The following is a 23,504-nucleotide window of genomic DNA, read 5'->3' as shown; positions in this document are numbered from 1 at the left end:
TAGGAGAATGTGAAGATGAAAAAGAGAAGATGACAGAGGAGATAAGAACAGAAAAAAGTAATTAGCAGTGACTCAGAATAATGAAGAAAAATGGAAAACACTTTATTTTAACTACCTCGATGTATGGTACTATATCATAGCTATTGTAACACTACATATAAGTACAGCTGACCCTTGAACGACATGGGGTTCAGGGGCACTGACCTCACATGGTCAAAAATCCATTTTTGATTCACCTAAAATTTAACTATAAATAGCCTACTGTTGACCAGAAGCCTTATCGATAACACAGACAGCCAATTAACACATATTGTTTATGTTATATATAGCCTACACTATATTCCTATGAACAAGTAGGCTAAAGAAAAGAAACTTATTTTAAATTGCTGCAAACCTCCAAGTAATTTTCCAATATATTTATTGAAAAAAATCCACATATAAGCAGACCTGTGCAGTTCAAACCCATGTTGTTCAAGGGTCTGCTGTGCTGTCATATCATTAGTCTATTCCCTGGTCTCTCTATGGTCCTACACTCCACTACAATTCTGAAGACTGCTCACCCATCAGTGGATGGGAAGAGTAGTGTGAATAAGTCTCATTAGTCTCAAAATTGTTTGCATGAATTTTTCATCAAAGAATAAATCATTTCCTGTGTCTCTTGGATAGGTTACTAAAATAAAGTGTTACCATATTAGTTTGCAGGAAATTTAAAAGAATAAAGATTGAAAGTCAAATAAATCTTTAGCTCTAATATCTTCAAGGTGTTGCACACCATCAAGTTACTGCAGAAATGAACACACCATGGATCAACATTTTCCTCAGTAAGTTTTAATATACACTGAGTGATAGTGTGTTAATATGAAGTATCTCCACCTTTACATTTGGATAAGTTATTAAATATGTTCGTGGAATAGCACAGAGTAAACTGGAAAGGTTGAGTTGTAAAATCCCCTTTGAGAAGAACTTATTGGTATGCATTTCAATAAACTATTTGTGATTTTGGCTGTTTTAATACCTGTTGAAGAAATTTGCTTTAATTTCATGTTCTAAAGCAAGTGGCACACATTTACAAACCACAGGATGTTATTTTCCAATGCAAGAATAACTGACCTTTGGTCCAGGGGTACCAGGCTCCCCTCGCTCCCCTCTTCCAGGAGGCCCTGCCTCCCCACGTTCACCCTGCCACAAATCAAAAAACAAATAAATGGCACAGCCCCTCCCCAGCCCTCAGGCTGGTCCTTGTAAACTGAGTTGAATAAAATCAAAGAAAGAAGAGAGTTACAATTTATTTATCATGTGCCCAGCACTGAATTAAATCTCAACACAGATTATCTCATTTAATAATCATAAAAATTATTCAATGCTTGTATTGTCACTCCCATTTTAAAGACAAGGAAATGGTTTGGTAAATGCCTGTCAGATATGTGTGTTGGTAGGGAGAATGACTTGATAAGGGCCATCATTATACTTTGAGGCAGGCATAGACATAGTTTTCATTCTGCCAGCACTTTTTAAGATCTACTGGGAAGAAGCAGGGTAAAGTGGTTAAGTGCCTGGCTTTGTAATCGGATATCCTGGATTTTAATCCTGGCTCTGTTATTTACCAGTTCTGTGTTCTGGAATGTTAGTTAAGTTCTGAAAGTCTGTTTCCTCTGTAAAATGGAGAAAATTATAGTACTGATGTTGTAACTTGTAAAGTACTCACAATAGAGCAAGATACATAGGTGTTACAGCTTTTTACTATATTCATAGCACTACAAACTATGAACATGGTCACTGTCCTCAAAGAACTAGTGATCTAGTTAAACAAGATCCACATGAACAAAATAATTAAGAATTATGGAGCAATGTAAGGCTATATGTGAGAGAAGATAAAGTCCCAAAGGGTTCTGAATGGTCCAGATCAATTTCCTGGAGGTGAAACTTGAGTCCCATCCTGAGGATGGATGGATAAGGTGATTTTATAATCACTGTTTACAATGGTGCTATTGGTGAGTGCAAGAACTGCACAAAACACTTTGCATGCAGTATCTTATTCAACCCTCAAGAAGAATGAGAAAGGTTAGTATCCATACTCTATGCATGAGGAAATTGGAGCTCAGAAAAATTGCCCCAAATCACAAAGCTTTTAAAATGGGAAAGCTGTAATTTAAAACTGATTGTGCTCAATCTTTAATTTTTTGCAAAAATATTTCTGTATGTAAATCTTTTGCATATTTCTGGTCATTTTTCTTAGGACAAATTCCTAGTTGGGGAATTGCTGGGTCAAAAGTATTAACATTTTAAAAGCTTGCCAAATGGCTCTCCAGGAAGGTATTGCTGTTTTAAACCCCCTGAACACAGAGCAACGTCTGGCTTCCTGCATGGTGGGTAGATTTCAATAATCAAAAAGTTTGGAATTCAGACTGGTGATAACATGTTTATGGATGAGAAAATGTGAGGATGGCACCCTGCTCACTGAAGGAACCAATCATCTTGGAAAGGAGAAGAAAATAGGACTGAACCCATGATGGGTGAGGTTGGGCTCTAAATTCGAAGATCTTTATCTGCATAATGCCCACTCTGGGAAGCCTTTGTAGTTTGCAGGGCAGGTGAAATAGATGAGGCAAGGATTAAAGACCACTAGTTGGTTTCTCAGCATGAACTTAGAAGAGTAGGTGGGAAAATGGAGAGGATGGGAAAAAAGCAAGGGACCTGACTGGACATAGGAGATGGAAAAGATGTTCCAGAAGGGATTCTTCTGGGGATTAGACACTGAAGGCTTCTGTTGGTATATGGAATTTTTATTTTTTAAAAAACAAAATGTACCATACTTGGTGCTTCTTTTAATATTTTACAGAAGAATTCTAAAATAGTAACTATATGCTTATTTTAGAGAAAAACAAAAACCTTAGAAAATCATTTGTCTGTAGCATATCACAGGAGTGGAGTCTTTACATGTTTACCTGGAATCATTTTTTTACCACAATGCCCCTAACTAGTTGCTTATCACTCTTTGGAGTCATATTGTTTATATTTTCTTCCTTCTCTCACACACTCTGGAATGTAAACTAGGAGAGTAGGGACTGTTTTTGTTGCATTTACTCTCCATTCTCAAATACTATAAAAATGTTTGACAAAAAAAAATGTTATATTAATGAAAAAACAGCATTGCTCAAAGCATTCTAAATTACTCATAATAAAACTCCATTTCCTTAGACTGACATAGGTCTCTCCCAGGCACTGATACAGAAAATGAGGAAACAGCAGCATATGAACAGATTTTTAGATGCTATTATCCACCTTCCTTCATTATGATCTCTCTTCATTGTGTTGGTGGTAAAATATGCAGTGTTAGTTTACTTTTTAAATCTGGATTTAGTGGTATACACCCCAACTGCCTACACAACTGGAAAAGGACTGGTGTTCAGCTGAGAGAGATTTTTAAAATAATCATTACTTCTCCATTATGATACCAAAGTCCTGTCAGATAGGCAATTTAGCTGAAAATCAACTTCAAAAGATTGTCAATAAAATGAATTTCTTATCCACATCCTTTCTTGTGGAAATATAAAACAGGTAGAGTACATTCTGTGCTTTTACTGGGAGTTCAGAGTAGTATCTGTTATAACAGTATTTGGTCTATAACATCAGGCTGGATTCTTCATGAACAGTAATTAATGTTGATTTTATGACTTTACATCTGGATTTTTTTGAAACTGTGGAATAATTTAAAATAAATGAACTAAAATGATATTTAAGTATAAACTCCATTCTCTACTGCCTGTGTTTCTTCTATTTTCCCTTGGTTAGCAAACAAAATGACACAAACACTCAGAGATCTAAGTCATGGCTGGTTCTCTCCAGTACTGACCAGGTTTCCCATTTCTTTGTGCTTATCCATGAGGCTCCTTCTTTCGTTACCTGGCTCTGAGGCTGCAAGCTGAATAAACACAATGGTTCTTAAATGAACAGCGAATGCTCATTATTCCTTTGCTTTCTCTCTTTTTATTCCAGAAAGTACATTTCTTGTGTGAATCTGTTCAAGCTAAAACAGGCATTCCTCATATTTTGTTAATAAGCCTGACAGCTCATTATGTGAAAAAGAAATTGCTTGAGAAAACTGCAATTTTGCATAAATTCGACTGGGTTTCAGTCTGCCTTAGGCCACACATAGTTTCCATTTACTAGGATTACAGTTATTTTCTCTTGATCAGCGGAAATGAGGACCCCTCTGTCAGAACAGACCATGAACATATTTCTCTAGCTCTTGGAAATCATTCTGGCTTATTTCTGGTGAATGCAATACACATTGAGGCAAAGACTAGTATGGTTTAAAAATAAAAGAATGCAGTTTGATCTAATTTTGTCCCTTCTTTGATTCATGAGTCTGTCATGAGCAAAGTTCCATCCTCAGAGCTGTACCTTTTTATGTCTTACTGGGTAGATAAAAAGAGAACGATGGGCCTAACTGTACTTGTAGCAACACAATTTTTTATATGGTGGTATATAGATTTTGCTTTTAGGGCCCTCTCTAGGGTTGCCAGGTGAAGGATCATGAGATGGTTTTCATTACAGAACCTTTCTGCAGACGTTATTCAGGATGGAGCCTTTTGGGATGAGGCACTTAGGAATCTATATGACATCAGTTCTTGCCTTTGAAATCTAGGGAATGTTGGGAGAATAGCAATAAAAGCTTGATTTACAAGTATGTCCTAAAATCAGTGATAAGGAGCAGGAGTTAGTGAGGTCTCTCTCTCCTCTCAGAATCCCTCTACTTTTCCATATGGCCAGGAGACTAATAGCATCCTATCAATTTGGGGGACAACAGGAACAACTAATATATTCCACCACCCTGTTGTCTTACCCAAGGCTTTCTGGAATTAACTTCCTATTACTTACTTAACATGGCATTCCCAGTAGCAGTGTTGGTAATGGGTGACTAGTTGCTTTAGTTCTCTATGCAAAAATATCTGATCACCTAAATAATAAAGTCACTCCACCTCTTTTTCAACATAATGGATTAAAATTATATGAAAAAAATTTCAGAAAGAAAATAAAGGAAAATTGACTCTACTTACCTTTGTTCCTGGTAACCCTGGTAAGCCTGGTTCTCCTTGAGGACCAATGAAACCTGGTTCTCCCTTTAAAAAAGATGGGCATATGAGATTATTATTCATTAACAGTAATTAAGTAAAGTCGAACTGATTTCTCTCTACTGGAATTTTGCTCCTTTAATTATATACAACTTACTTGCTGAGATCCATTTACTGACTATAAAATTAATCAGATTTGGTTTTGATCAGTGAAAATACTTTGAACAAAACTTTAGAAGGTCAAGGAGATAAAGAAACCAGATAAATTCTTTATAATTTCCTTTCTCATCTTTTGTCCAGTGTTTCTTATCATTTATCAAATTAAAATCCATTTTGTTTGGGTGGGTGTGGGAGGTAGACTGGAAGACAGGCCTCGTTGATCCTGCCTCCTAGTATTCCTGCCTCTATACAGTTCCTCTGTTAGAGAGTAGACTGGATTTACTGACTCATATCTAACAAACAGATATGGCAGAAGTAGTGAGATATCACTTTTGAGACTAAGTCATTCAAAGACTATGGCCTCCATCTCAGGGGCTCTTTCCCATAATCTCTTACTTGGATTACTTGCTGTGGGGAAAGCAATCTGCCATGCTGTGAGCAATCCTATGGGGAGATGCTCATAGTGAGGTGTGAGGTCTGCCAACAGTGATAAATGTGAGCTTGGGGTGGAGGCTCCACCCCAGTAGAGCCTTCAGATGAGACCACAGACTTACTGACAGCTTGACTGAATCCTTATGGGAGACACAACCAAAGACACCTAGCTGAGCCATGCTCAAATTCCTAATTCTCCAAAACAGTCAGTCAATTGTTATTTTAAGCTACTCCAGTTGTGGCAGGCAGCATAAATAACTGATAAATAATGTGGCTAGGGAAGAGATTCAGGAATGTTCAGCATGAAAAGAAAAATACCTCTTCTTGCCATACCTCTGTAACTCTTCTCTACTTCTCCACTACCTGGAGGAAACCCAGTATGTGTAATAAAAAACATATCTGTTCTTATTCCTGGTTCTTGCATGGAGCTCCTAAAACCCTTGGAATTTCCTGAGTCATGAAAGTAACAGGAATGTCTTTTGTTATTCATAACAAGCCCCTTTCAAACATGTCATAGTTTATGTTAATGAGGTGACTCTTGGCAGGCCCAGACAGCCTGTGGATGGAGGGTGTGACAAGAAGGCTGGCCTTTCCTTTTTTCACCATCTCCAGAGATGGAACAGGGGCTGGAGATGAGTTCAATCACCAATGACCAATGATGTAGTCAACCATGCCTATGTAATGGAACCTCCAATTAAACCCCTCGACAGTGGAGACTAGAGAGCTTTAAATTGATGAACACATCCATGTGCTGGCAGGAGGGTGCACCCCAGCTCCAAGTGAACAGGGGCTCCTACACTCAAGACCCTTTTTTGACTTGACCCTATATACCTCTTTATTTGGCTATTTTTATATTTTATAATTAATTGTAACAGTAAGTATGGTATTTTCCTGTGTTCTGTGAGTAATTGTAGCAAATTATCAAACTTGAGTGGGGGTGGAAGTGGATGGTTGTGAGTACTCTTTAATTTGTAGCCAATTCAGACAGAAATGCAGGTAATGGGGGGATGAGAACTGGGGACTGGGGTCTGAAGCAAGGGCAGATTTGTGAGAGATGGAGCCCTGAGGAGTCTGAGGCTGTCCTCAAGTAGTTAGTGTCATAACAGGACTGAATAATAGGACATGCAGCTGGTGTCAGAGAATCAGAGAACTGGTGTTGGAAAAGACTCCTTGTATTGAATTTGGTGTCAGAAAACACTAATGATCAGTCTTCACATTTTTTTGAATATTCATAAAGTTAAATTTTTTTAAGACTGTGAGCTCAACTGTAAGAGTCTAACTTCCTAAAATTAGAGTGAAGTGTTAAAGTCAAACCTGTAATGGCTCTGTTTCTGCATTTCCTGTCCTCGCCCACCCTCCTCACCACACCCCACCCTCCCACCTCTACCCTTTGGATTATTTCTGAAGTTGCTAATGCTGTTTGATATATTTGATTTTTTCTAAGGTAGCAATATTTCAACATTTGTTTCTTGATACTTGGAGTTAAGCAGGAAGATACAGACAGGATGTTTAATAAGAAGTGTTAAAATGTCATCAAATATTTTTGAAATAAGTGAGTTTCTAAAACATGCTATATAAAACTTTATTAATGCTTTAGGTTTCCCATCGTGAAATTTCTTTAACTATATTCCACCTGTCCCATCCCTATATGTAATGTAAAGGAAAATCTGAACAAATAATTTTGCATGGATCTCCTAGTACTCTAAAGTGAAAATAAATTATATTCTTAGAAATTAATAATAACCATTCCACTTCTTGTAAAAGAGTCTGACTTGTTATTTTAAAGGAATACATTTACTTACAAGACATTTCTTCCAATTAAATCATATATACAAATACATAAATATTCTCTCTCCACCCTCAAGAAAAAATCTGTATTAAAGTCAATGCATATCATTAGTGACTTTCTGTCATGAAAATATAATGCAAGTTAATAGTTTGAAAGTTTACATGCAGACAAGAATCTTGCACATCTTCAAGTAGAAATAAAATTATCTCACTGTTTAGCAAAGCATATAGAAGCACCATTAAAGTATACTAAAAAAGAGAAGAAGAAAGGGTAAATGTTGCAAAAACATATTTCTTATTCAGGTTAGTGTTTAGTTTATAAAAGATGAAGCATGCAGTTTCATAATTTACAAATAAATAAATATGGCTTTGGGACCTCAGTGACAAAAATGTTGCATCTCTCTTTTTAAAAAATAGAACAGATATGAAATTCTCCTGAACAAGTGTACATGAAGTTCCTTTACATAGAATATTCAGGGGGAAAATTTTTATTTTCAGATACAAAATTAGCAATGCATTTAACAGTCACAACAATTTTAGCACTGGCTAATTTTAAAGGCTTTGAGTATGTTTAGTTGTACCTTATCATGACACTCTAAGAAATCATCTACCATACTGATACATTCACTTCCTATTTAGAGGGGAAAAATAGCATACATAACTTTAGGAGGATAGTTTTATGTTTATTTAATTCCAGAGCTCTCAATCCCTTTGGAGATCTTATCTCCATTCCCTCTGTGTCTTGGCAGAAAGGGGAGGAAACAGTCGTTGGTCTCTTCTTTGGCTCAGGCTTGAAAGACAATTGTTGGAATAAATAAGGCATAAACAAAACTTGTTTTTGAGCTGCCTGGGCTGTTTTTAACCTTCCTAACCTTATACCAAGGGCTCTCAAAGTGCATCAGTATTACATCTCTCTGTAACTAGCTGGTGACATATGAGGTGATTTCCTGTTTCTTTACAACCTATATGGGGCTATACTCAATGTTTCAACTTCTTTCAAGAAGTAGCCCTGCATTTAAATTTTCTCATGTGAATATAGCATCACTTTATGAGAATATCCATCTGCCAGAGCATTTAGTATTACAAACCCAAAGTGTGTAGGGCAGAGGAGACAGGTTTATTAAGAATGAGTTTTCATCTCATGAGGAAGGGAAAGAGAAAGTGGTCATTCCTATTGAATTTCCCTAAATAAATGTAACCCTTAAAAAAAATCTTGCCTCTTTGACATGGACTGATGTAGAACTTAAAGGTTCAAGAATCTCCTGAAATGTCTCGAAAGGCTATGACAACCTATGGCTCTATAAATACTTTTTAATGTGATAAAAAAAATAGCAAGTGGTTATTCTACTATAGTAACAATTCTAGTTAACCAGGATAGAAGGAGACTTGGTCATGGGAAGGTAACAGAAAGCACCTGAATTAGGATTTAAACACAAAACACTTTTGGGAAACTGTCTTTGGAGTGAATCAGATTACACAAAAATTAGGTTACCTAAGTTTTCAGGGCAATAAACAGGAGGGCTACAGTGATAACAAACACTTATGGTTCACCTACATTATTCTAAACTGTCTGTATTGGACTATATAATGAGTGATCCTCAGAGCTATTTGTACAAATCTCATTTAATCAATGGGAAATAAGAGATTGTTAAATTGGAAATAATTCACATGTATTTGTTGGAGTAAACAAGGTGGGGGAGAGAGGCAGTAGAGGAAATGGGAACTGTAATGGAATTAAGCTCTTACGAAGGAACAATTAAACCTGGAGCTGTTTTTCTTCTTCCTTTTTACAAGGCAATTACATGAATTAGAAAATTCAAATTATAATTTCCATGAACATTTTAGGAATATCATAGGACTATAAGGCAGAGCTCCTTTGAAAAGGGCAGATGCTGGCCATCATAACCAGGGAAATGTGGGATTTATAGGTAAACAGCAAGGCAAATAGCTCTACCACTGAAGTGGAAACAATAAAACATGACGTCTTCTGAAACAATGTTAATCTTTCTGGTTTCTGATGTGTTAGTGCTTTTCTTTTTAATGAACACAAAGTCTAAGAAGAATGGAGAAAAGACATAGGCTTTAAACATTGGTTTGTCATGAACACCAGGGCACCAAGGAATAATGTAAGAGTAAGTTTAGAAGAGTGTTAATTACTTCAGAGCCACTTTAATCTGTTTTTCTCTCAAGTTTCACATATATATCTTTTTCTCTCATTTCATACGTGTATTCTAAATTTTTCTCCACCTTTCTTTTTATTCACTCACCACCTCAACTGAAATAGCATCTTAGGTTACTTTTGTTATTGTTGGGAACAAGATTGCAAAGTCAATTGGGATTCTATTCATATCCGTCCTGTTGATTCTGTGTGGAAGGGAATCAGGAGGGAAGGCAACAGATTGCCAGCCTGAAGATGTCATTGCTGGCGAAGCAAGTGCTGAAATACAGGGAGAGTAAAAAGTAAAAAGAAGGGAGAGAAGGAGAAGGAACAGTGGAGGAATGCAGGGACGGGGTGAGGAGAAATGGGGAGGAAGACAAGAAGAGAGAGGAAATAGGAAAAGGAACAAGCATCTTAAATTTTCTGTTCCTCTACCATGACCATAACAATTAAATCCAGGTTTAATCTGTTATTGCGCTGGTTGTTTTGTTTTCACTGGTCCTGGAAACATCCAACATACATTTACCCATGGGACAGACATAGAAAAACATAAACAATATAATATCTAACTCTTGAAATAAACACAGGGCTATGATTGAACTAAAGCCTGGAGGTAAAATACATACAGCACTATTTGTCATAACCCTTAATACTATCTAAAATTTTAATTGCTACAACACAATTAATAACTGGCAGCATAGCCTGCTACCCAGGCCAAAGGCTAACCAGAGAATACATGGTTGTCAGAGAAATCTCAGCTCCATTAGTGCTATTGTAATAAGGCAATAATATGGCATCAAATTCTAAAATGAAGAAAAGTTTGGTAAGAGTTTCTGCTCTTGTCTTGGATACTGCGTCTGATATCCTCCTGAGTTGTTTCATGAGTTCTCTCCTTCGTTTATTCGCAACATTAATTAGTTAGCTCACCACCAATAAGTTCAAAAACCGGGTCTCACCACCACGAGTGTAACACATCTATTCCCTGTGTTGAGCTGATAGGAAAGAATAATAGAGAGCGATGGCTTTGGCAACTAAACTGGGATTCGAGGTGGGCAGGAGAAATGCGCTTAATTCAGGGCAAAGCACAAAACAGGCCTCCTACCAAGCTACTGGGAGCAAGCAGACCCATCTGAGAATGTGACACAGGTTGCTAATTTGAATGAAAGCTTTAAACAGCCAGGGCATATAATGATGCAAGTCTAAGGTGAAAAGATACAGCTGAAATCAAGGGCGTATCTTCTCACGACCAATTTTGGAGGGCCTAATGGTTTCACACTGATCTTTCCAGTTACAGCCACAGCTTTGAGCTGGTCATATTAAGCTCAAGGAAAATAAGTCAGAGTAATGAATATGTATTGTATTTGAAAATTATCATGGTTTTGCACCACGCAAAAAGTTCCCTTATTGATTAGAGTGTCATTATTAGAGTTCTCTTTCTACATTTGCTTTCTCACATAAATTAGCAACATGTACACAGAGAAATGAAGTAAACTACAAGATTTCTAGAGGAAGGTGGGATCTATTCATTATGTAAGATGACATGATACCACAAAGATAAGATTTCTGACTGAAGCCACTTTTGCTCAACTCATTTACTATTACTTTTTAAAAATTTAAACAGCCTATTGAGATAGCTTAACTTCTATGTATTCTGGCCAAAAAAAAAAAAAAACCCAGGAAAAGCAAAACAAAAATACCCCCAAACAATGCAAACAATTACCATCTTTACCAACACAAAAGGATAACAAATGGGCCTTCTGTATTACAGAAAGGCAAGGGAAAACCAGGAAAATCTTTAAGAGCATGACTTTTCTGAAATCTAACAATGACCATCAAAGGTCTCATTAAGCCTTGGAATTCTACAATAAAATCTGGACTAATTTTTCTTAAGTCCACATTTAATATATAGCAAGAAAGTATTTCAGATGACCTTACTTTCTCTTTTAGATGGCAGTTGGGACAGTTCACATAACACTCTTTGGTCAAATTTACATAAAGGACGTCCTTCATATAGATTAAGATGTCCTTCATATAGATTAATAGTCAAGGTAAGAAAGGAAGAGACAGTTTCATTTACACAGAAATGCTCACCAGGTGTTTCCCTATAAACTTCCAGAACTTACCATATGCTAAATGTAATGGTGGTCAGAAAGTCCTAACTGATTAGCGCTTGCCCACAGAAAAATCTCTGGTTTTTCATTTATTACCACTTGTTTTATTTTTACAAGTTATTATCAATTAAAGCAGGAAGAGATACTATTTTTTTTAATCTGTCTAAAAAGAACATCTAATATACCACCTTAAACCAAGTCAGGTTTTCCATGATATTTATCACTTCCCAAGCAGATCCAATTTTCATTGCCCAAAAAATAGTACAACAGGGCTTAAAAAATATGTGCTGATTTGCCTGGGTGCTAAAATACATCACCGTAATTTTGATTAATGTGTCCTAACATTGAATGCATTAGCCATACAATATTCTTCTTGCTTAAAGGCTAATTAGAATTCAAGTCAGCATGATACCTGCTTTTAAGGATTACAAGAAGAAAACTTGTTGTAATAAGAACCTCCACGCAGCCAGTTTTTGTAATGATTGATTTGTAAAATTACTGAGGAAGAAAAAAAGAATGAGAAAGTAAGAAGAGTCTGTCCCCCAAACTTAAGGATCAAATTTGAGTACAAATTAAAACATCTTGGTGGCTATGATGAAAATGAACTATGATAGCAGGTTTATTTAAAACTTAGAAAACATACTTTTCTGATTATTTTAAAAATAGAATGACATCATGCAAGCTCATTTTGGTGTATTTATCGGAGGTTTCCTTACGGCTGCTAAAAATCTCTGATTTCTGGTTGTATGAATTTCCTAATAGGACTCTTAAATTACTCAACTGCTCAGGCGCACTTTGTGCAAGCAGGAAATAATTATAAGTAACACTAACAATGTTATCCTTTTAACCAGTATGTCTTTTCTTTTTTATTTTAGGAATTCATTTCATATCCTGTTACTTCCAGAAACTTTCTTCTGCTATTTTTAAAATGTGATTTGCTGTTTCTGAGGAAGCAAGCTCATCCCCAGCAGATTTAGAAGATAAATTTCTACTAGATTACTGAACACGATAATTAATCTTAAGAGTGCCAAAGTACATGTTTCTGCCACCTGTAAAAGTTAGTCTTTATGTGATTTAGTGCCAAGGATGATTTCATGTAACAAGGGATAGTTACTGTCTCATACCCTCTCTATACTCTCTATACTCAAATTCTTGACCTGAATGTCAAATTTTCACTAATGTAGAAGCCAGAGCAAAAATACCAAATTTTGAGGGAAAATACTGTAAAAATTTATTTACCACCTAAATGATTTTTTTCAGATTTGTGGTATTTTTTACTGTATTACATCTCCTTACTGTATTAATATTTCTGTATTATGCAAATGTTTTCCCATTTACTTTCTGAATATGATGAGATAAATGGTGGTCTGTGTTGAAAGGAGAAAAGCAAGCACTGAAAATCTTTATTTGTAAAAAATGTCCCAGGCAATGATTTCCATCATTACATGTCCTATTCTTGGTTTGCTCTTCCAGTGAGCAGTGTCATGAAGGAGAACTTCAACAGTACCAAGTCTTATATTCAGAACATTGTGTTCCCTCATCCTTTGTTTCTGGAACATTTTTTGATTATAAGAAAAGGGCAATAGTGTGATGTCATGTTTCATGAGAAAGTAGGTTATCTTATGGCTCTTAAAGATAACATTTACCCAATCACTGCAAAGGAGTTTTCAGAGTTTACATCTACTGACCTATAGAGTGTAAATGGATTTATGTTCTGTAGGTTAAATCAGTCACACAAGGAAAGATTATAAGGAACAGGTGCATAACCAATGTTTCCAATATTCTGAGCTGCTCCAACAGAAAGAGATAACAATAGCTAAAATTTATATAGCATTTATTATGTGCCTGGCAATATTTTAGGAATTGCACATTAATTCAAGTAGTCTTCACAGCAGCTCTCTGAGTTATGTACAATGACAATTTGATGCCCATTTCATAAACAGGAGCACAGAAAGATTACACAACTTGCTCAATGTCATGATATAGCTTCATTAAATGGCGAGGGGTGGAAGCAGAATCTGCACACTGATGGTCTGGTGCTAAAGTAAGGCTCTTGATCACTGCTCTAGACTGCTTAACTACTAGAGTAATATGATCATAAAAAGGGGTAAGTAACATATTTACATTTTTCAAAATAACTGTGGAGACATGAATTAAAACAAAATAGGAACTTTGAATCTTTCCCTTTTATGGGATATCAAGAAAGCTAGTTACAATGTTTTGTCCATGAAAAATTTATTTGAAGGCTTGTTTATAAAAATAATCTTCTGAGCTCAAACCTTATTCCGGAAGATCAATGTCTGCATGGTACATGGTACACAATTTAATTTTCCCAGTTGAACATTCTGACAATATATGAACCATGAATGCATGAAATAGAAATTCCAAATGTCTTCCACATGGAAAGAGAATATTCCAATACTTGTGCAGGAAGCTGAAGAGTAGTTTGAAATTAAGTTGTGCCTGTTCTTAGTGACTTTTATTATGTATGCCTAAGGTATTAGCACTTTCTCTGAGTGGGACTCTGAGGTGATAGATAGATGAGCCTGCTGTCTGTATTTAGGCACTTTGCTCATTTCCTGAGAGCTGTGTGGAAAGCATGTGGATGCTCATTAGGTTTCCAACCATTCTCCTAGAGCAACAGGTGGTGGATCAAAGCTTCCCTGGTATGCCATGGCTGGGTTCCTCAAGTCTTGGAAATAATGATGGCCTTTGCATGCTCTCTGGAGTACCAGCAGATAAGGAGGTGAATAGCAGCAGGAAGTATTTCCACAGCATAAACAAACACACAAGTCTAGGAAGCTTATGAGTAATGTCCTTGCTACCACATATTCTAAATCCGTACATGGTGGTTCCCTCTCTAAATATTGTTACTCGTTCAAACTATAAAATTATGGGTAACTGTCCTGTGGTTAGCAACCTAATAAAAGTGAGGTATATAAAGGAATAAAGGACATCCCAGGCTAGTGAAGCTATATCATAAAATCATAAAGTTTTAACACATTTATAAATATCCACTGACTACTAATGACAATGTCTTAAATTGCCTCCTTTAAAAAATTATTTAATTATACTGAGCACCTACCACATTGTATGGAAAGAATATTGCTTACAACTTGAAAGAGAACAAGAAGACAAGCTAATTACACCAAAAACAGAATCTGTGATTTAAATCAAATACTGGATAGTTACTTAACAGTACTTGATAATCACACAGAAAAGTATCTCTAGTGAATATGAAAAGGCTTTTGCCAATTGATTGCTTATTGTCACTATAGTCACTAGTCAAAGTTAGAAAAACAAAGGAAAATATCACCTGTACTATTGTGACAAAATACATCTGGCAATTTCCTACAGCAGAGGAATAAAAGCATTCACTGGAGGTGGCAAATCACCACCATCTTTCTAACTTCAAAAAGTTCAAAACATTCAGTAGTTCACATATGGCTGGGGAAATGCTATGGGATATTTTTCATGGGTGACATAAAATAAATAAAAGATAATGACAACAAATAGCAGTAACTGAAATTGTTTTTGGCTTTTTTGTTTTGGAAGGGAAAAAACTCCCAAACCTTCACTCTTCAGTACGTTTTCTCACCAAGAAAGCGCCTAATGCTCAGGAGAAGGGAAAACTGGATTTTAACACACAGCACCAAGGGCCCTGCCCACGAGCCAGCAGGGGTGGTTAGCCCTGCTAACCTACACACACAGCTAAAGAAAACCCTGCCCAGCACCTCCAAACTGCCTCCTTCCAAATGCTTCCCCCCTTATTTATAATGCTACCAGGTTCTTCTACACTAATGCTGAATATAATTTTCTTAAATTTGTTGTAAAAATCTATGATCCTCCAATCATTTGTAAAATGCTTTTTTTTAATCTGTGGGAATTACTAAGGAACTGCCATAAATTAACTCTACACTATGAAGTCACATATTAATTTTATTAAGTTATTTTTGCTAAATAGACAATAAGGGAATGACTTTGATTCTTTAGTAAACTGCTGTCAGAGAGTGTACTTTTTCACTGAAGAAGCCAAAGACTAAAAATATACCAAAAGGACTTATCTAAGTGTCTATGATACTAATCTAGAAACATCAAACAAAAAGCAGAACCAAAATTTCTGAGTGCCAACCTGGAAGACACAGCTTTCATGTCTTTCATTATATTTCATTTCCATATATATATATATTTCACATTTTCCTGGTTTCATTACACCAAATATACCCATAAAATATTACGTATGATACCATATGATGTCTAGGAACTCAATCAAACATGTTTATTCCAAGATTCTATGATTTCATGTAACATACTCCATTAAACAGTATACACAACCCTCATACTGAAACTAGGAATATTAATTTTAGAAGGGTCTAATGCACACCACAGATTGATTTCAAACTCTGTCAGAACAATGTAAGAGGAAATCTACCTGCATTATGTTACTCCATCAAACACTTCTAGAATTAAAAGCCAAACAAAACAAAACCTTAAAATAAGCTGATTTTAAAGGAGTAACTGCAGCTAAGGCAGTAGAACTGTAAGTCCAGTCAGGCGCCTCATGAAAAATTTCAAACTTTCAAAGTAAGCTTTAAGTAATTATTTCAGAAGATGCATAGAAAGCTTATGGGAAAAGTATATGGGGTTAAAATATTTTAGTAACATGATTTGTACTTTGTAGTGAGAATTACTGACAGGAAGTAGAAGAAAAAATGTTTTAGAGGGATTATTTTAATGAATGAATCACAAAGACAGCTGCCTGAATGTTAGATTTATGGGATCCAAGACCAATTCTAGTCAAAATCTGATAGGATCTTAAGAATAAAATTAAAATGTCAAAGGAGACATTCTAGACTTGAAGAATTCCAGTGACTTCAAATCAAGTGGCACATGTATATTTATTTAAGGGGTATAGGAGGTTAAATAGCAGAATATTCAGTCCAGGTAGCAATGGCAAATGTTAGCAATGCCTGTGCTTAACTTTCAATTAAAATTTTTTAACTGGTTGAGATGACTGGAGAGTATTTAAAGAATTGCACTACATTTTTAGTTTTCATTTTTTTCCCTATTTTCTTCCACTTTTTGTGACCCTCACAATTACAGTTCTATGAAACTGAAACTGTCAGAGCAGTATTTACCTTTATCCCCGGAAGTCCAGGAAGCCCAGGAAGCCCTGGTTCACCCTACACAGGAAAATCACATGGCATTATAGAGCAATAGTCACACAGTCACAGTATCTGGAGAAAAACATGGCAAATGTTCCCAGTGGAGTACTTGCTGCATATGTGTGTATATATATATATATATATATATATATATATATAGTCTGGTTTCAAGTTTGGTGAGATTGTACAGTCCAGTCAACTCTTGATTCAGGGATTGCTTGACCATTTTGCAGATTTTTCAGAATTTTCATTCTTCCTCCCAGTTCTCTGCTCATTGGTATCTCTACCAGAAGATGAGAAAGAGGAATCAAAGGAGAAGGAACTCCTATGTTTTATTACTCCCTCATAAATGATTTGCTGGGGAGGCTGAAGCATTTTGCTGAAATGTGGATCATGCGTGCATTTCAATAACACATCCTATTCCAGTGCTCTCTCACCTCAGATAATCAAGAGTTGGCTGTGTGAACAGATGGTCACATCAAGATGATATACATTAAAAGTCTTGCTCCCTTAAAAGTATAGTAATATTTCTTTTCCATTCCTGAATGATGAGAAGATAAATGCATGATTAAGATTATATTTAACTACAGCCCGTATTTCTGACAATTGTTGAGTCTGGGTAACCTTGCTTAGCACTTTAGGGCTAATGGTACCATGCAGCTGTTCCTGAATACAGGTTTGAGATTAAGTGGTACATTTTGGGTGAGCACACTGGAGTCAAGCTAAATCTCATTTTCACAGAATTGTCTACATTATTTGAAGTACAAAGTATAATGACAAGAGGTCATAATGCTTAGAAAATCTCCTGAATCCTACTAAAGAAGCATAAAGGGATTGTCAGAGAAAATGACAGTCCTTCCTGTATTGGACTGAGGTGACTATTATTTGTGGAAATAACATTCAAAGGTAAAAGGGGCATGCCGTTTTAAAATGGGCAGACAGTGGGATGATAATTGAAAGATAGCATCAACTACCAGTAAAAGTGGCAGACAGAGGCACTTCTTTGAATCTAAATGCTTTAACAATCCTCATTCCTAGGAAAAGCTACTAAGAACAACCAGCCATTTCATCTTTAATGTTACTACTTTCAAGTTATGAAGAGTCAAAATGTGCTCTGATATTATCACAAAATGACTTCAGAGACTGTTTACTAAGCTGTATGGTTAGCTGTATGGCTTAGGTCAAAAGTACTTCAGGAATGCAAAAGAAAACCTATTCTGGATGAAATTATATACGTGAAAGTTTCCACTGTGAACAATGAGACAAAGATGAGATTAAACCAGAGAAGAAAGGATGACTATGAAGGCTTTGATAGTCCATTCAAAGAATACTTGTCCAAGTAGATTACACTTTACACAATATTATAAATTTGATTTTTTCCTTTACCTTTTTTCTCTTCAATCAATAAATTTATGAAGTTCCAGTAAATAGGGCTAACATCCATATTTTACTGAAAATTCTCAGGTTTTCTCAGTGCAAGGCCCTTGAATACACAGTAAATTGCAGTAGAATATACAATAAAAAAAGTGAACATACTGGTGATAAATCCATAGTTTTGTATTATTTTAGAAAAGGCCTCCCAAACTCAGGACATCCTGTTTGAAACATGTGGAAATACATAGGCCTGCAGGATTTTTCACCACACCCATGTCTTCCAACGAAATTAAAAGGCTCATATGATTATTTTAAAAAGAAGATATTTATTTATATATGCATACATAGACACACACCCATGTTTTCCAGCTTTGAGAAAGATGAAGATGATATTGCAGAATATTTTATAATGTAGATTGAATACTTACAGAGACTTTGAGCATTGAGCTGTTCCCTATATCAATATGTATGTATGTAGGCATATTAGCCTATAAATGTACTTTTTAATGAACAAATGTTTCAGGAATTCGTACTTCATAGTCTCGGATTTTTATAAATTTGATCTTTCCAAATTTATGTTTATTTAATGTAGTAGTAGACATAATGAAAGATTATGCAATATTTAATGTTACTCTTTGTGGAATATCTATAACATTTTTAGGAAGACTTTCTACCTATATAAATTTCCTGTCTTTTACCATGAAAGCTTATCTTCCAATTAAGAGAGTTTTTCAGCTACTTCCTCCTCTAGTCTTGCCTATTACTTGGCTCAGGAGCTTCTCTGAGTTGAGTTCTTGAGCATGCATGGTCCAAAGATCTGGGTCATAATTAAGAATTATTTTATTTTTCCATTTGAAGAAAACTTGCCAAAGTAGATTAAACTTTGGATATATACATTATACTTTTCTTTTTTCTTTTTCTTTCATGCTTTACTGTGCATTACATGAGACCCTTGTCTGCTGTCCAAGTTGGGACTGTGCTTTCACCCCACACCCTTGTTACAGTGTCATCTATGTCTAGATAAAGTTCAACTGTCAGGGTCCCTTCCAGTGGAGGATCAAGTATTTTTTTTACCCCTTTAAAAATAAAAAGCATATTTTGAAAAGATGTGGAGAAGGTAGGAAAGAATGTGATGAAACACAATACCTATTTTATAAATCTGCACACTCACTTTACAAACATATATACATTCTAACTCACGTATCAATCACACACTTCACTGTTGAGTCTAAAAATAAAAAAAACTATTCTAAAAACACCCCTACATTATGAATTTTACTCTAATAAACTTTCATATTGGAAAATACCAGACAGTGGAAAGCTAATCAATGGGTTTTCATTCTGTCATGATATCCTCTGCTTTTTTGGGAACATCCCTAACACAGTAGCTTAAGTGCCAGTGAATCTACAACACAGTTCTGCAATGGTGAGGAAAATGCCACGGAAATCTCTTGAATTGATTCTGTACCCAGTTTTGTTTATCATTTCTAATATAAGTAAGCAGCAAGTATGGAAATAGTCTACTTTTAAATCAGTCTTGGGGTAAGTATTGTCAAATTCAGATACTACACCAAGGAAGTCATAAATACTGTGGGAAAGTGAGATTGCATCAAAGGGCAGAATCTGGCCTAAAATTAATGAAAAAGATGCTGTTTATTTTAGGGCACATATTTATTCAGATAGATTATAAGCTTTTAATGAATCTATCCATTCTCTCAATATAATTTAAAACAGGTTTTTAATGAAATACCAAGGAAATCTAACGTTTCCATGCATACATAAATCTATAAACTCCCAGAAATGAATCTAAACTGTATTTCAATATAATCATGATAAGGCAATGTTTTATTAAGCAACTGAAAATCAGTTAGGACCTTCCACTCAGAAAACTGAGGAACCTGTACAAGCCTATAGCAAATTTGTTTCATTATATTTTTTAAAAAGACCTACCAGTCTTTGCAGACATTTCTTTTAGCATATCACAGATTCAGAGAACAGTTTAAACTTAGCCTTTAAGTTTTAAAGACTATGGGAGCTACTGTTAGATGATCTGAGACAATTAGCTGCTTTTTCAAACCAAAGCAGACCATGGCTCTTAGAAGATCCCACTAATTTCAAATGTTTTACATGAAGCATCAGTAGGAAATCTTAGGAATTGAGCAACAAAACTTGGAGAGTTCCGCTGGGCTCTTTGTAAAAGTTTCAGTTTTACCTGAAACGGGGCCTGATGAATCATTACCATTAGATTCTTAGTTTCAAGAGAAAAATCTATTTTTAACTTAGAGAAACATTAAAAGAACATGAAAGACCTGCTCAAAAATTACTTTAATCCTAAACGTTGAAAACAAAGCTATGATCCTCTCAATGACTTAAAGAACGTGGGAACATTATGTTATCATGTCTGAAGGTTCCAAACTACTACAATGGGATTTATTCTCTTTTCCTTTCCATTAGTAAGGTACATTGTATGCTTCTATTAATATTTTTTCTACAACATCAGCTATTGCTAGACAAAGGCAGAGTAAGGATCTTAAAAGATTTAGCTTAATGTGGAATTCATGTTTACTTGTCAGCTACAATGTATCTGTTACCTAAAATCTGACTGCATGGGGCACTGATATCCACATGCTCTGACAATAAACTGCTAACAGTTGTTTCCTGCCTCAGACTCAAATGAGAATATGAATCTAAAGATACTCATTGCATGTCCTTCAATTTATCACTGAAGTGAAGCACAACTGATAAAATTAATGTATGCATCTGTAGGTTGGTTAATCTTCAATTAAAATATAGTTTATTAACAAAAATCTATTTTGTATAACATAACATTCACAGGTAGATATGATTCACATAAAAAATTATCACCAGGGAGATATTTAAAATGAAAGGAAAAAGAATACAATTTTAAAAGAACTGTCCATCAGTCCCCATTGAGACAGTTTAGCAAATACTCATTTCTTCTCAGGAAAGACAGAAACATGCAGAATGTCTTTAAACATGCACGGTGAGCTGTTGGCATTCCAACCCAAAAGACCTTTGTTAGTCTCACACGGTTCAGCATACACAGACTCAAGTTCATACATACAGCATCCTTTTGCATGTATAGAGGGTGCTTCCACATTTTACTACAGTCAACTTCAACCCTTTCAAAAGGTGAAACAATCAAGATCATTCTGCATGCAAACATGAAAATGGCCTCATTTTTTCAATAACCGTTCTTCTGTTACACTGGATAGTAGAAATAAAATGGTGAAAATGAGATAGTACAAAGAATACACAGAATGGAAATGTTACCTTCTGCCCTGGACGGCCAGATTCTCCAGGTTCTCCCTGGATGAAAAGAGCCAAAGATGAAAAGGACAGTCTTAGAAGAGTTTTCCAAAACCATTAGGCCTCTGGACACTTTCTTGGAGGTGGCTCAGACTCCTCGATGGCCACTTCCTTCATTGCATTCTCTTATTCTACATGTCACTAGACACAGCCTAATTTTTTGCTGTGCATATACCTACAGCTCATACACAAATCCACATTTCCATAAACACCAATCATAAAGGGAAGAGAAGGCAAGCCCTCTTATTTAAACCTTTATCAGATTTCCAGCAGATACATCCTGTTGTGTTTGGAAGCCAAAAGCTGCAGGAGAATACAAATGGTTACAACCCTCAAAGTTGGTAAAAGGGAAAAGGAAGCAGAGGCATATCAAAATCAAAACTGCAACTGCTTGGGTTCAAAGCCTGGTAAGGCTATTTACCTTAATTCCTGCAGCAGACGATCCAGGGTCACCCTACAATGAAACCCATGAGCAATTACTCCACAATTTATGGGAACAGAAAACATACTAATACATATTTACCAATATGGGCACTCAAGGGAACCCCATAATTAAGAGGCCTAACTAGGCTGCCTAAGAACCTACCAATGTGTCAGCTGTCAAGATGTCAACATTTCCAAGATAAACAATGTAAAAAATATGGATTTATTTTGAATGCAAAATATGTAACATCTATATTCCTTGGAATAAATGTATTAATACATATCTCCTTGATCCAGTGCTAACACTGTATTCTAAAGCAATAAATTATAATTTTTGGATCTAGAATTTGGTTTTCTCTATTTCTGGACTTTATTAATGTCACTGGTTATCATTTACTAGAAGTTCCCTGACCCTTTTGGTCTTTGGGAAGTCAGGGTTCAACAGATGAAGTCAAAGGGTTAATGTGGAGTTGGAAAAAGCCACACAGCACTACCGGCACATTTTTTCTACCTGCACATTTATTTCATTGCAACGCAGTCTCTGGAAAATGATAGATGATGGATGACTTGTGGGTGACAGGGACACATGGCAAATGTGAGAGAAGTCTTGAGTTTTCTAAAAGGCACTGTATTCCACCCAATTTCATAAAGGGAGACTACATTCCTGAAGCACATATTATGAAATAAGCAGCCAGGGACTAGTGGCAAAGAACAGGAAGGATAGCTAAGATTGTTGCTTATTTCCAAAATGAGGCCAGAGAAGGGCTGAGACTTTTCAAGCTCCCTCTAATCCTTTGTCCCACGAACATGCTACAAAGCAAAGAAAGTGAGAAAATGTAGTCATCTGAGACTGTCAAGAAGGCAGAAGCAGCCACAGTAGGAAGGCACATACGGGGATTTCCTCAGCTGTCTTATCTGTGCAAGTGCTCAAGGAGCTCCTGGGGTCTATTTTCTTGTTCTAGATTTAGGAAGCTGCTCATCCATCCCTTTCAGAGACAGACATAAAGCCTAAGGTGTCTGTGCATAGAGGAGTTGTCCCCTCCTTCAGTTCCTCCTCCTGTTTCCCATGGTTGGCACCTCCACTTTCTTGAGGTCTCCACTGAAGTGGCTTTGCCTCAAAGTACACTTCAGCAACCAACCTAGCCACTTGCCCTTTCAACTACATGTCTCATTGTGCATCAGTGAGCTCTGTTCATGACCTGTATAGCTCGCTTTGTGATCTGTTTCTACCTATTCACCGTCTGTCCCTCCACTACGCACAGAGCTCAATGCAGGCAGAATCTATGTCTACTTTTATCCAGTGCCTACTGCCTAATACATGCTTGATAAACATGCAGTGAATGAATGCACAAATCTTAAGCAAATGTGTTCAGCATGTCAGCAGTCAAAATGAAAAAACCTTTAGAAAGGAAAAATAGCTTAGGAAGGAGAAGGAAATAATAAATTTGTTTATTGAGGAAATATATATATATATAGTTTGACATCTGTA

At 36.0% G+C, this 23,504-nt stretch overlaps 1 protein-coding gene and 1 long non-coding RNA gene across 3 annotated transcripts in view; one reads left to right on the top strand and one right to left on the bottom strand.

Annotated features, from left to right (window-relative positions):
- Positions 1–15,366, top strand: part of LOC118972722 (uncharacterized) — an 83,517-nt gene extending 68,151 nt beyond the window's left edge. The window contains exon 3 of one of the 2 annotated variants that reach the window (XR_005061799.2): positions 12,599–15,366. This is a non-coding gene — a long non-coding RNA (uncharacterized lncRNA). Of the gene's footprint in view, positions 1–3; positions 924–12,598 lie in introns of those variants that run through there. The other variant, XR_012131628.1, reaches the window with a different exon arrangement.
- COL25A1 (collagen type XXV alpha 1 chain) overlaps positions 1–23,504 on the bottom strand; it is a 457,450-nt gene that overhangs the window by 53,454 nt on the left and 380,492 nt on the right. The window contains exons 16-20 of the mRNA XM_037020206.2: positions 22,014–22,046; positions 21,557–21,592; positions 16,862–16,906; positions 5,061–5,123; positions 1,111–1,179 (exon numbers count right to left, since the gene is read on the bottom strand). Of these exons, the coding sequence (XP_036876101.1) occupies positions 1,111–1,179; positions 5,061–5,123; positions 16,862–16,906; positions 21,557–21,592; positions 22,014–22,046 (246 nt within the window). The remainder of the gene's footprint in view (positions 1–1,110; positions 1,180–5,060; positions 5,124–16,861; positions 16,907–21,556; positions 21,593–22,013; positions 22,047–23,504) is intronic.

This window comes from Manis javanica, chromosome 5 (assembly GCF_040802235.1).
Source record: "Manis javanica isolate MJ-LG chromosome 5, MJ_LKY, whole genome shotgun sequence".
Classification (NCBI taxonomy): domain Eukaryota; kingdom Metazoa; phylum Chordata; class Mammalia; order Pholidota; family Manidae; genus Manis; species Manis javanica.
This window is presented reverse-complemented; position numbering and strand designations above follow the sequence as displayed.